The sequence below is a fragment of the Sporothrix brasiliensis genome, assembly GCF_000820605.1.
Source record: "Sporothrix brasiliensis 5110 chromosome Unknown Cont22, whole genome shotgun sequence".
NCBI lineage: Eukaryota > Fungi > Ascomycota > Sordariomycetes > Ophiostomatales > Ophiostomataceae > Sporothrix > Sporothrix brasiliensis.
This window is the reverse complement of record NW_024467141.1, coordinates 1,012,365-1,026,125: the sequence shown is the minus strand read 5'-3', so window position 1 is coordinate 1,026,125 and position 13,761 is coordinate 1,012,365. Positions and strand designations below refer to the sequence as shown.

General features: G+C 57.3%; 6 protein-coding genes across 6 annotated transcripts; 3 read left to right on the top strand and 3 right to left on the bottom strand.

Moving 5' to 3' along the window:
• Positions 1-192: 192 nt before the first annotated feature.
• On the top strand, positions 193-1,641 carry SPBR_08889 (alpha-1,3-mannosyltransferase; the record flags this gene model as incomplete). Its single annotated transcript, XM_040767015.1, has 2 exons — positions 193-636; positions 739-1,641. 2 exons carry the CDS (start codon positions 193-195, stop codon positions 1,639-1,641), a joined length of 1,347 nt encoding a protein of 448 aa, XP_040614572.1.
• A 20-nt stretch (positions 1,642-1,661) lies between these two features.
• On the bottom strand, positions 1,662-2,384 carry SPBR_08904 (uncharacterized protein; the record flags this gene model as incomplete). Its single annotated transcript, XM_040767030.1, has 1 exon — positions 1,662-2,384. One exon carries the CDS (start codon positions 2,382-2,384, stop codon positions 1,662-1,664), a length of 723 nt encoding a protein of 240 aa, XP_040614571.1.
• Positions 2,385-5,028: 2,644 nt separating this feature from the next.
• On the top strand, positions 5,029-7,236 carry SPBR_08227 (major facilitator superfamily transporter; the record flags this gene model as incomplete). Its single annotated transcript, XM_040766465.1, has 1 exon — positions 5,029-7,236. One exon carries the CDS (start codon positions 5,029-5,031, stop codon positions 7,234-7,236), a length of 2,208 nt encoding a protein of 735 aa, XP_040614570.1.
• A 292-nt stretch (positions 7,237-7,528) lies between these two features.
• On the bottom strand, positions 7,529-10,105 carry SPBR_08160 (DNA excision repair protein ERCC-3; the record flags this gene model as incomplete). The annotated part of the gene is made up of 1 exon (XM_040766398.1): positions 7,529-10,105. One exon carries the CDS (start codon positions 10,103-10,105, stop codon positions 7,529-7,531), a length of 2,577 nt encoding a protein of 858 aa, XP_040614569.1.
• Positions 10,106-11,051: 946 nt separating this feature from the next.
• SPBR_08902 (uncharacterized protein) lies at positions 11,052-11,847 on the top strand (the record flags this gene model as incomplete). The annotated part of the gene is made up of 2 exons (XM_040767028.1): positions 11,052-11,755; positions 11,817-11,847. 2 exons carry the CDS (start codon positions 11,052-11,054, stop codon positions 11,845-11,847), a joined length of 735 nt encoding a protein of 244 aa, XP_040614568.1.
• Positions 11,848-12,020: 173 nt separating this feature from the next.
• SPBR_08648 (uncharacterized protein) lies at positions 12,021-12,830 on the bottom strand (the record flags this gene model as incomplete). The annotated part of the gene is made up of 1 exon (XM_040766886.1): positions 12,021-12,830. One exon carries the CDS (start codon positions 12,828-12,830, stop codon positions 12,021-12,023), a length of 810 nt encoding a protein of 269 aa, XP_040614567.1.
• Positions 12,831-13,761: the final 931 nt, after the last annotated feature.

The window sequence follows — 13,761 nt, the reverse complement described above, 5'->3', positions numbered from 1 at the left end:
GGGGCGCCCCACTAAAATAGACCAGCGATTCGACGCGACTTCGGCGGCGATTCAAGCTCTCAACTCATCCCATCCTGTGACAATCCGGAGATAATCGCGGAACTGCGCCCGCGACACCCCCACGGACCCGTCCACGATCCCATCCCATTGCACACGACACTCTTGGCGCGGCACACTCGCCGATCCGGTACGATGGCGCCACCGCCTCCGAAACGCCCACAGGCTGCGGCGCCTCCTTCAGCCTCGTCCTCGTCGCCTCCACTCCGCCTCCAGGTGGTCCAGTTCGTGCTCGACGTGCTCACGGGCCGCAGCGCGCTGTCTGTCCTTGTTCCGTTTGGCCTCTTTGCCCTCGACGCGGTCCTGTGCGCCCTCGTCGTCTGGAAGGTGCCGTACACGGAGATCGACTGGGTCGCGTACATGGAGCAGATTGGCCAGTTCGTGGCGGGCGAGCGCGACTACACGCAGATGGCGGGCGGCACGGGCCCGCTGGTGTATCCGGCGGCGCACGTGTGGGCGTACACGGGGCTGTACTACGTGACGGACGCGGGCCGCAACATTTTGCTGGCGCAGCAAATCTTTGCCGGCGTCTACCTGGCGGCGCTGGCCCTGGCCATGGCTTGCTATTGGGGTGCGAATGTGCGTGGTAACGAGTCTCAGGACCGTTTATGGAGTATATGCTACTTGCGTTCATTGTGCTTATTGTGCTGATTGTGCTAATTGTGCCATTGTTGTTTGCAGGCCCCTCCTTACGTCTTCCCCCTCCTGATCCTGTCAAAACGGCTGCACAGCATCTACATGCTCCGGTGCTTCAACGACGGCATCGCGGCGCTCTGCCTGTGGGCGGCCATCTTCTTCTTCCAGCGCCGCTACTGGGCGCTCGGCCTGCTGGCGTATGCCTGGGGCCTGGGCACCAAGATGAGCCTGCTGCTGAGCCTGCCCGCTGTCGGCCTTGTTCTTCTGTACGGCCGTGGCTTCCGCGGCGCGGTGCGGCTGGCCGCCGTTCTCATTCAGGTCCAGTTCGCCATTGCCATTCCGTTCCTGCTGGAGAACCCCCAGGGCTACCTGGGCCGGGCGTTTGAGCTGTCGCGCCAGTTCTTCTTCAAGTGGACGGTCAACTGGCGGTTTGTGGGCGAGGAGGTCTTTCTGAGCCGGCCCTTTGCGCTCGGCCTGCTGGGCGTGCACGTCGCGCTGTTGGCTCTGTTTGCCACGACGCGTTGGCTGCGGCCGGCGGGGCCACTGGCGTCCGTTGTGGCGCCTCTCCTCCGATTTGCACCGCCCTTCACCGACAGCGAAGAAGCACAGCTGTCGGCCCGCGCCGCGTCCCCGCGCTTTGTGCTCACAACCGTGCTGACGGCCAACCTTGTCGGCCTGCTGACAGCCCGCTCGCTGCACTACCAGTTCTACGCGTACCTGGCCTGGACGACGCCGTACCTGCTGTGGCGCAGCGGCGTGCATCCCATTGTCCAGTACGGGCTGTGGGCCGCGCAGGAGTGGGCGTGGAACGTGTTTCCCAGCACGCCTGTCAGCTCGGGCGTTGTTGTGGCAGCGATGGCGGTGACGGTCGCGCTCGTCTGGTGGGGAGCCACCGAGGAGTATGCCCCAGTTGTCAGAGTGGGGGCGAGCGAGAAAAAGGAGGAGTGAATCGCGGTCACTCATTCTGGTCACTCCTCATCGTCGTCGCTCGGCGGCATCTGGCCGACAATGGAGTCGTCCTCTTTGGGTTTGACGGTGGCTGCTGGCGGCGGGTATGGCCAATACGACGCTTGGGCCCAGACTTGTGGGTTTCGCACGACATTGACAATGGTGCCGACGACGCGGCTGCCCTTTTGCAGGCTCTCGGGTGCTTTGGCCAGGTCGACGAGCACGATGCTATGGCGGGCGACGCGGACAGTGTTGTGAAAGGCCGTGTGCAGGTCGACGAGCACGCGGTTCTTTTTCGCAGTCTTTGGTGTGGCCTCTCCGTTGTCCGCCTCCTTCTCCCCTGTCGGCGCGTCGGCCGCCGCAATACCGCGTGTACCACCATTGCATGTCTTCCCACCGCGATCGAGACAGCTGCCGTTGCACCGCCCGACGCCCCCGCAGCCTACACGGCCCATGCCGCTAAACCCAACGGCACCACCACCGCGAACGGTCTTGCCTCTTCCGCCACGACCACCCCTTGCTGACTTGCCTCCTTTTGTGGACTTCTTCTCCGCCCTCTCTGTTCCATCGGTCGCGCCCGACTTGAGGGCCAGGGCAGCACTGCTGTCGGGCAGGATGACGGTGTAGCGGCCGTTGCCCTCGGCCATGAAGACGCGGGCGAGCGACTGGGTGGCGGTCAGGGCGGCCGGCGGCGTAGTGCCGTTGACGTCGACCTCGGGCTCAAACGTGGCATCGGAGGACATTGTTGCGATAGTGCGAATATTTCAAAAGGAATCTGTCGAGCTTGTTGGATGTGATACCCTGTTGCTAGTTGCTTTCTTGTCTGAAATTTTTACTCGATTATTTTTATCGTTAAGCGCACTGTAATTTTAGTATTATACTATGACACATCCTGTACTGCAAATAGAGCTATTTTCTGCCACATTATTTTTGGCGGTGTACGATCAGCTTCAAGTCCCTAAAGGGTCAGCACAGGGCACTCCCGAGAGCCAATTGGAACTCTTCCCTCCTGTCCACGTCGCCCTTGTTCGCTTTGCCGCCAATTGAGGCATCTCGACGCCCCGGGATAAATTCAACAGGAAAAGCTTCGAAACCATTCGCATCATTCAAGCGTGGGGACTTTCAAATTCCACGGCCAATTGTACGCTGCGCTTACTTAGATACTTTTTTCGTGTTTGTCCGGGAAGCTACTAATCGTAGCCGTGAAAGCTTTCCAGCTTTCCGTCTTCTCAAAGTAATGGATGACGAGTGAATTTTCTTATGAATGTTAACCACATTTGTCACGCTTCTCAACGTCCCCGGCCGTCGGTGATTGTATTATGAATCAAAGCAAAGGTTAAGAGGGACCGCAATCGACACAAGACCCATGTCAGGTAAATAAGGGTATGCCAAAGATCTGGTCAGCAATTCTGTCTCTGCTGGTGGTCTCGACGAGAGGAATAGCAAATGATAGCAGATATCGTAGTACGTAATACTCGGTAGTTGCAGATATCGTATTTGTCAGACGAGACGCAGTTCACAAGGGCAAATATCTGTTTGTCAAAGAACAGGGAACGGCAGCATGTGGGAAAATGGGAGGGCAACCGACAGGTGGCTTCAAACAATAGCAGCCAAAAAACCGATCACAAAAAGAGCCCGAACAAGTTCACGGTGCATGGGCTCGTAATTCGTGTGGCTGGTTCAGCTATGTTCAAGCGAACTTCTGCCGAAACTTTGCCAGCGAAGGGCTTTCTTGAAGAGGACGGTGATAGCAGCGTGAGAAATAAGAAAAGAAACTACGATTTATTTGGGTTGGAGTTCTGCATTGTGTGTCAAGTAGTATAATTTGGCGGAGCGGATGCGCCCAATTGGGAAAGTCCGCGACACTAGACCTCCGCACAGCACATCCTCCACAACTCCGTACTTGTAACTGACGTATTCTTATTTCTTCTCGCCCGTCACGTTCCCTCATCTCCACCTCGAGTCCCCTGTCCCACGATCCGGCGGGACACGAAATACACCCACGTCTTGAGATTATGGAATAGGAATAGCTGGCAGAAAAGGACCGACTGGACGAGGCCATGAGACTGAGGCCGAGACGGGCCGGGAGACAAGACCAGCCCAAACACTTTTGGTCCTCTGGACGAGGTCTTGGAGCCTGTACTTGTCCTGTTGCCTTTTCCTCTGCATGATAGAGATAATGCGACTTGCTCGCCCGTGCTGGCGCCCGGGCCTAGACCGATGAAAATCCGGCACTAACAGGGACGATGCGATGCTGGGAACGAAAAGGAAAAGAAGATAAAATAAGAATGACAAAGAGACCGGCGAAGTCGAAATACTGTTTCCTGGCGAGGAGCATGTGGGCCCTTGTGTCAGTCAAGCCTTTGATCTGCAGCCACGGCCGGAAACGAAAATAAAAACGACGAACAGAAGCACGGCAGTGAAGTTGCAAAAAGACTACGCAGAACAACCGTGCTCAAGACTCGACCAATAACCACATAGCCACTTTGCCTCATGCTCGCTTTCACGCCTTGCCTGTTTTGCCTATTTTGCCTGCTTGTCTACAACCACTCCTGTCGGAGTCTGGCCGTGGCTGTCGGAGTTTTTGGGGTCCACAAGTAAGGCACCTGTGATGGCAGTTCCGCTGCGATGCATAGTCCATCCCATGTGAACACAATAAGGGGGCCCGAGACCCCAGGGCGTGCTAGGTGTAAGTGGAAAGTGGGAGTGGATCGTGGCCGTGGGTAAGGGCGGAATATCACGTCGTCGAAGTCATTGCCGTGGAGGTGTGGATCTGACAAATCCCCAAGCGTGCAGAAAAGACAACGACAAGGAAAAGGATATAAGAAAATGCGAGTGAGCGTCGGTAGAGAGTCGGCCGTCTTACTTCTTATTTCAGGTGGTTCGCACTTATTCGGATGGGACCCTCTTCACCGTCTATTTTCAGACTCAGACTTTCCCAAGCCTATGTCGTCCGCCGTCCTCCTGATTCTCTCCGCCCATTACAGTCATCCAACCTCCTAATGTTGCAAGACCAGCTCCGCCACGGCTATCCATCGGTTAAACCCAAACTCACATCACAATTCACGGTACCGCAGTGGGCCAACCTGGGCCACAACGTCAAGACCAGCCGCCACGACACTCCGGACACTCAGGATCGAAGCGGCGCCATCCCCATTTTACCCTTGTGTCCGCCTCCTAATCTCCCCTTCTCGTCTCCCCGTCTTCGGAATCCCCTCTTTGTGACTTGCATCGGACGATATGGGCTCTGGGCATAGATGATAGCCAGTTCCGTATCCTGCCTACTGCAAATACATCCATCTCACTTGGCGCGACTATATTGCACATACTTTGGTCCATTTCCCATGTTCATCCAATTTCAAAGCACCCATCGCCTATAAGTTGACCATGTTGTCCCTCGTCCAGATTGAATCGTCGGCGTCGACGGGACAGCCTGGACGCACGGAACACGCAGCACACTCCACGAGCACGTCTGTTCAAATGGCCAGCGCATCTGGCACGCATTATTCAGCCTCGCCGTCCATCCCTGCCCGGCCTGCGCGTGCCGTCGCCCGCCCCCGTCCGGCCAGTCCCCTCGCCGCCAACGACGACAATGTCCTGCTGGAGCGCAAGCCGTCGACCAAGACGTTTGATGCTGCCGACCTGGAGAGGAGCAGGCCCGTGACGCCAGTGGAGAACGACGACGAGAACAGCGGCACAAGCGGCGCCAACGTCCACCACGCCGACACAGCCAGCCACCACACGGGCCTGGGCAGCGAGCCGGGCGACGACGCAGAGAACGGCGTCGAAGTCCTGCAGAGCATATTTCTGCCCCGCAAAAACATCTTCCGCATGGCCACCGCGGCCCTCAACGCATTCAACGACGGACTCAACGACAGCGCCGCCGGTGCGCTGCTGCCGTACATTGAGCGGCACTACAACATTGGCTACGGCGTCGTGTCGCTCATCTTTGTGGCCTGCGCGTTCGGGTCCATCATCGCCGCGACGGTCGCCGACCCCATGAAGCGGCGGCTCGGCCAGGCCCGCACGCTCTGCATCGGCCAGCTCATCATGGCCGTCGGCTACGTCCCCCTGCTGACCACGGTGGCGCCCTTTGTGGCCGTTGTCGTTGGGTTTTTTGCCGTCGGCCTGGGCGAAGCCCTCAATGTCGCCATGGGCAACACCTACTGCGCGGGCATCCAGCAGGGCACCTTGGCCCTGGGCATCGTGCACGGCTCGTACGGCATCGGCGGCATCTCGGGCCCCCTCATTGCGACGGCGATGGCGGTGGCGACGGGCGCGGCCGAGGACCCGGACAGCAAGTCGGCCATTGCGTTTGGGCGGTTCTACCTGGTACCGTTTGGCGTGTGCGTGCTGACGTCCGTGCTGTCGGCGTGGACGTTTGCGGGCTACGAACGGGACTGGGGCGAGGTGCGGGAGGCGACGCCGGACTCGTCCAGCTCCGAAGGTGCCGCAGAACGGCGGAGACGGTGGCTTGTGGGGCGGCAGCGGCAGGCAGCCTTGGACAACCTGCAGCAGCAGCAGGAGCAGGAGCAAGCCGGACAGGACAGGCCGGAACGGGCGGCGCGCCAGGTCCCGTGGGATGCGAAAGGCAAGACAGCGATGGCCGCAATAGCGCCGCCTTCACCACCCCCAGCCAACATCGAACTCACCGACTTTGCGTCCAATGCCTCTGCCATTCAGCGTCCCCAGCCCACGTCGACGCACGCCACGGCAGCACCGCCGCGAGTCAGATCGCGGTCCACGTCGCCCGTGCGGGAGTTCGCATCACCTCAACCGCCGCGGCCCAGTCTGTCGCCCATCCAGTCGCATCCCCAGACCATCTCCCCCTTCTGTCCGTCGGCATCGGCGTCCGTCGTTGCTACGCCCTCTCACTCGTTTGCTTCGTCAACAGCGCCCCTGTTCCCGGCGGGGCCGGCGGCGCCGTCGACGGCTGCGCCTACGACGACGCAAGAGCTTCCGCAGACGCCCACAACAATGCGCCTCCGCACACAGCACGCCACCACGCGCCTCAAGGACATGTTCACCGTCCCCTCGTCGCGCATGGTTCTTCTGGGCGCGCTCTTCCTCTTCATGTACCAGGGCGCCGAGGTCAGCGTCGCTGGCTGGGTCACGTCGTTTCTCATTGCCAACCGCGGCGGCACCGAGCCCAAGGTGGGCTACATCACCGCCGGTTTCTGGGCCGGCATCACCGTCGGCCGTTTTGTGCTGGCCGTTCCGGCCCAGCGCATCGGCCCCCGCCGCGCCGTGTACCTGCTGGTCGTCGGGTCCGCCGTTTTCGAGCTGCTCGTGTGGTTTGTGCCCAACGTCATTGGCGACGCCGTCGCCGTCTCGGCCGTGGGCCTTCTTCTGGGCCCCGTCTACCCCTGCGCCGTCGGCCTGATGATGCGCAATCTGAGCCGGCGCGAGCGCGTCGCGGGCATCAGCGTCATGGGTGCGTTTGGCAGTGCGGGCGGCGCGGCGGCACCGTTTATTACCGGTGTCCTGGCGCAGGCCGTGGGCACCTTTGTGCTGCACCCGATAGTCATCTGCCTATTTACAGCCATGCTGGTGTTTTGGTACTTGGTGCCGGATCTCTCCAAGCAGAAGGACTAGATGGAGGTGGTGTTGTAGTTGTAGTGTGGTCATGACATGATATAACGATCTTAGGATCGCAATTCGCTTTGGTCGACAGATTTGGTTTGTTGCAAGAGTTTTACGATCTTGTAATATAATTTTGATTCGCTGTGGAGTTTCATATCCTTCTATTTTGACAAAAGTCCATGTACCATTGTATTCCCAGTGTCTTGTTACCCATTCAATCATGCAATTTGTACCATTCCGGTAATAACCAGTAACCCAAAATGAAGATAAAAACACAAACACGAGGAGATCAGATGCACACATCCTATTCCATCTTCTTCCGTCTCTCGTTTTCTCTCGTAATGGCCTTGAAAAAGGCGTTCTGTGGTCCCTTCTTGCTCTTGATCATCTTGTTGGCACTCCGGTTCTGCTCAATGTACGCCATGTCCTGGCCGCCACTGAGATCCTTGAGCGTGCCCGCCGTGCGCCGTGCTGCCTTGCGCTTGGCCGGCCCTTTGCGCAGCGGCTTGCCGTCCGGACCGTAAAACATGTTGCTGTCGGCCAGCAGGCTGGCGCTCTCCTTTTCCTCCTCGTCGCGCCACGACTTGCTCTCGACCTCGACCAGGATCTTCTGGAGCAGCTCGCGCCGGGCGTGGGAGCTGCCAAAGGCCAGGTCGGGCATGTTCTCGATGCCCTTGAGGTGCGTAATGACTTTGAAGGCGTAGCCCTGGTCGACCAGAAACGCCTGGCGCTTGGCGGAAAAGGCCATCTCCGTCGTGTCCTTGGACACCAGCGAATAGAAAAAAGCATTGAAACCGTCCTCGTTGCGCCGCTTGGCCCGCAGAATGCGACCCAGGCGCTGCGCTTCCTGGCGGCGCGAGCCGTACTGGGCCGAGATCTGAATGAGACAGGTGGCTTCGGGCAGATCGAGCGACGTGTCGCCAATCTTGGACAGGAACAGCGTGCTGCACTGCGGCGAGTTCTGGAAGTAGTCGAGAATCTGCTGGCGCTCTGCGTTGCCCGTGCCGCCATACAAGAACGGCTTCATCAGCTTCTTGGCGTAGGCCTCGAGGGCGTAGACGTTGTCGGAAAAGACAATGATCTTGTCGCCGCGGTTCTCGTGGTACTTGATCAGATACTGGCAGGCCTGGAACTTGGTCGGGTTCATGGCGCAGAAGATGGACCGGCTGCGCACATTGGCCCGCATGTACTCCTCGAAAAACTCCGTCGTCATCGGGCACCACACCTCGGCGCACTGCACGCGCGCAATGAAGCCCAGCTGGGACAGCTCCATCCAGTTGGCCTCGTACAGCTTGGGGCCAATCAAAAAGTTGAGATCCTCAATCTTGTCGTCCTCGCGCAGCAGCGTCGCCGTCAGCCCCAGCTTCGAATGCGCCTTGATGTTGCCAATCACGCGCCGGAACATCTGCGCCGGGACGACGTGCACCTCGTCCAGCAGCATCAGGCCCCATTCGCGGCTCTGCAGAAACTTGATCATCTTGGCAGACTCGTGCGCCCGCTCGCGCGTGTTGGTCACCATCGAGTACGTCGTGATGATGATGCCCGTGTTGCCGGAAAACGTCGACTTGTTGTCCGACGAGAAGACGGCAATGTCGTCGGGGCTGATGTTGGACCACTTCAAAAACTCGTTGCGCCACTGCAGGACAGACATGTTGCTCGTCGCCAGGATGACAACGCCCTTCTTGATGGTGCACGCCGCCGTGATGCCCACCAGCGTCTTGCCGGCGCCGCACGGCAGGACAATAATCCCACTCTTGGCCCGTCCGTTGCCGAACATCTTGCTCAGGCTCTGCTCCTGGTACGGCCGGATCTGGGCAGCGGGCCGCAGATCAATCTCGAGGTTGGCATTGGCAAAGTCGTTGCGGAAGTCGTACTCCTCGAGGGCCGGGTAGTGCAGCGCCAGGCACCGCTGGGTGATGGCGCTGACCTTGTCGTCGCTGATCTGGAACGCAAAGACGGAGCTGCGGCCGCTGGCGTCGGCGTCGTCGGCGTCGTCTGCGTCGTCGGCCAGGGTATTTAATGCCTGCGTGTAGAGCGCCTCCTGCGCGCTGCCCTCTGCTGCGGGCCGCGTGTCCAGACCTTGGGCCGCCCGCAGACCGGCTGCGTCGTTCGTGCCCGCAATGGCGAGACCCGCGTTGGTCGGTGCCTTGAGCGTCATTTCTTCCGCGCCGTGCACACGGCACGCACTGATCTCCGGGTCTTTCAGCAAAATCTGCATCACCGCCGCATCCGAGGTCTCGACGTAGTACTTGTTGCGCCGCAACACCAGCTTCACCTTGCCGTAGCTCTTGCCGCAGTGCTTGATGTACTGCACAATGTTGGGCGGGATGTCCGTCTTGGAGAACCGGTCGAGCGAGCTCACAATGTCGCGGGGCTCCAGGCCCACGGACACGGCGGCGTACAGGCTGTGGGGTGTGATGCGGTACTCGTGCAGGAAGATGGGTCGCGAGATGGGCTCGGCAATCGTAATCAGCAGATCCTGCACCGGCCGCGCCAGCGGGTGGTAGCTCTCGAGAACCAGCTTGCCCCAGCCGTCCACCCAGAGCGGCCGCGACTCGTGGTCGGGCTTCATGGGCAGCGCTGTAAAGTCCTTTTTGTTCTGGGGCTGGAAGTGGCGTGATGCCGAGTCGTTGGCGCCGGACGGGAGCAGGTAAGGAAAGGCGCCGATGCCGAACCGGTCGACGTTGTCGGAGATCATGCTATTGAGCTCATCGGGGACACCGAGCGCCTCGGAGCCGTCCGACGCGTCAGACTGTTCGGCCAGCTCGCTGTCGTCGCCAGCATTCGGCGTCGATGGACCGGGTGTCGAGGTTTTGGACGCCCGCGGCGCCTTGTTGGCCCCTTGGCCGGTGAGAGGCGCCTTTCGCTTTGCAGCCACCATAACGCGTCAGGCGGTGCAATACTGCACCAGAGTGCCGTAGACGGCCTCGATACGAAGGCGAGGAGGGAGAATGCGAGGCTATGAGCTGGGGTGAGTCAAGATCCGGTCCGACGAAGACGAACCCACCGCCAGCGGCTGCGTACGTGGCGTGCCGAAAGATACCAAAACGAACAATGCTGTCGGTAAGGGCGTATGCGAGAATGTGATATGTACGCTGTTGGTATCACACTGGGAGAAAACTCGATCGTGGCGTGGTTGTGATGAGAACGTGTCGAAATGTAATCCGGATGTTGAGGAAGCGTCGAGAAGGTGGGTCTCACTGCTAAGAACCGGGGTTGATGTAATCAGACTCCGTGATTTGTCGTGCTCTACAGTTTGTGTCACGTGCTAACTAATGTGGCAACTTCACACCATGCTCCAACTGCTTCAAAAATCGACCTCGACTACCCACGACCTGACAATCCTACGACCTTTACCGCTGGGGGCTGCACACGAGACAGGGCAGTTAGGAGAGGGATGTCATCGACTTGTCAATCCCTTGACAGACGTCGACGAATAACGATTTGTTAACTTTTGTGTGGAAATAATCGTTTTATGTCCTCCGTACTGAATCAACATTACGAGGGAAGGGTGCTCTGAGTTGATCGCGGTGCTCAGCACCTAGAATTGCAGCGTGAATTCCAACATCCACATTATATGGACCTTGCACGATTACGGAATGCCACACTACATAATGAATATGGCAGGTGAGAAAATATCCAAGAATGTCGTTTGGTTCTTCGTTCTGTTACTCAGTTCAAGACGACGGCACGTGACTAGTTTTCGTTAAATAATCAGCAGAATTTTAATGTTTGTTCTGCCTAAGTTGTTTTGCCTACTGACGTACAAGATCTTTCGTTGAATTTTCAACCCGTCCAGGTTGACATTGTGAACCGACAACTACGACATGGCGACTCAAATAACCGAGGTTTATAAATGGGAGGGGAAGTGGGCCATCAATATCGACTTTGAAAAAGAAGAATACCGTGTCAGCTGGGCTGGAAGCTGGAGAGACACACCCGACTTGACCACCTTTCCCGATATTGCGGACACGAATACCGCAACACGAATCCATCATAGCGCCCAGGTGCACGAGATATGGGCCAAGTCAAGCACGGTCTGCCACGGATCCGACTCCCATATCCGGCTCTTAGATCCTTGTGTACAAGACGACGATTTCCCGGTGTGCAAGGTGGCCGTCAACGCTTGCCAGCGTCGATCGATCCAGGACGAGTTTGTCCTCCTTCAAAAACTTGTAGCCCAAAAGGCGCCCGTTGTTTCTGTCCACCCGGATCCGTTGGTCGATGAGGACGGAATATTTGGGTTCCGTATGGAGCAACTAATCAAAGTCCCAGTGCGCACGCTGATCCAGCAGCATGCGGACGAAGTACAAACAATAATGCAACAGATACACGATGCTGGAGTTGTTCACAATGACTTTCACCCGGGAAACGTCATGCAGCGACCAGACAAAACTATGATTATTATTGACTTTGGGCGCGCCGGGTTTGTGGGCCAAGACATCCCGACCGGCAAAGAGTTACCGCTCTGGAAAAAACCGACGTATGCCTTCGAAGCAGATACCATCACGTTTGAGCAGTTTTTTACAGAGTATGAACCTGATATCCGATCCGTGTTCCACCTTCATGCCTTATGCTAACCTTCCTTCCAGACGAATCTTCACCAAGTGTTTGAATCACTAGCGTTGCGCCCATCCCCGGGTGAAATAATAGAGCGTATCGGGTTCTATGTAGTGCCATTATATGTCCCTATACCAAATCTCCCATGCTACCGGTGGCCCCTCTCTTCTAATTTCTCTTTTTGCCTTTGCTGAGTCTATGTCTATGTTTTCGCTGTATTGTTCGTGGCATTCCCTTTACTGTTTTCTCGCCAAAACGTCGGCCACCGTGGCCCGACCCTCGACAATGCTCTCGACATCCTTGGCGATGTCGCTGAAATCCGTAAACTCGGTGTACGGCACGTTCTCCCGCTTGCAGTACTCGACCAGGTCCTTGCCCGCCTTGGCGAACATCAGGTCCGTCTCGCGCGCCGCCGACAGATCCGACACGCCGTCGCCGGCGTAGAAGATGACGGGGCGCTCCGAGGCGGCCGTGACACTGCCGTCGGCGTTGCGGGAGTACTTGCGGATCTCAATCGACTTGTCGTGGCCAAAGGAGCTGTCGTCGTGGTACACCAGCTTCCAGCCGCCAGCGTCCTTGTACAGGTCCTTGACGCCCGGCTCGCGCGCGGCCACGTTGTTGCTGACAATCTGGAGCCGGCGGCGGACGGCGTCCTCGCCGAGCCAGTTGCTCAGCAGGCCGCGAATGATGGGCTCCATGCCGCCGCTGAGGATGACAATGGGCACGTTGGCGCCGTCGGCCCAGTCAAAAAAGGTCTTGAAGTGGGGGTCAAGCTTGATGTTCTTCTTGAGGAGGGCGATGCAGTCCTCGAACGAGGTGGTGCGGATCGAGTCCATCATCTCCCGGAACGAATCGCGGAAGTCACGCGCGCCGCTGAGGACGTCGCCGTTGCCCTTCCGGCGAAGTGCTTCGCCAAAGCCAATGTGGTCGGTCATGTAGTCATTGGTATCCTGCAGGGTGATGGTGCCATCAAAGTCGGTAAAGAAGATGTACTTGGGGTTGGACGCCAGCGCTGGCCGGTCCACGGTGTTCGCTGCGGAGCCCATTTTGTGCGGGTGGGAGTAAAAGGAGTAAAGGAGTAAAAAGGAGTGAATTTGGTGTGGATGAGGCGGCGTAATCGGTCTTTTGAAGATGTTTTATTATGCCGCAATTTGGACGGGCTTTCGAGCCATGGTCCCTGCCGATCCACGTCACGTGCATCCACTACCGCTCCGATAGGTGGAGCAGCCAAAACCGGTTTACCAGACGGGGCCGTTTCCACATTAAAATTTAGTTTGCTCCCGATGTCCTATGAAACAGAGGATGGATAGGGAGCCACAGAGCGTGGGTACAATATTATATTTATTCACTAAGCGGTCATGTTTTAGAATTAGACTATATACAGGCTCACCTTTCAGGTGGTATAATTCACACCCCATTGAAAGCGGATATTAACTTGGCGGCGGTGACGAAGTACGCCGCGAAACGGTCTGTCACGGTCGACGATTGTTTTATACCTGCCGTTACCGCGTGTACGGCAGCATAGGTTATCGTATGTGATATCAGAATGGGGAAAAGCAACTTTCCGTCCCTTCTAAAAAGGAATCAAGCTGGGTACACTGGCATGGGAATTACGTGTGGAAATCCTGTTTCATATAGTTAAAAGCTTCACAATTCAAGTCATATATAGCTAAATAAGTAATCTATGAAATATGCTATATTTTATCCATCAAACAACAACACGACGTAACAAGCCGTGGGATTCCCTACTATAAAGTAGGCGCCCTCTTGTTTTCCCTAGTTGAGGCATCCATGCATTGGTCATTCGGGGATCGTGACTGTCAGGTAGCAGATATGGAAAAGGTGTTAGGCTATATACAGAAAATGGAGTGATCGGTAGATCAGTATTTTTTTTTCAAAACAATAAGATACATAAATAAGAAAGGATATTGTCTTACTGGAGCCATAACCAGAGTCACGACAGTTGTCACAAGCAGT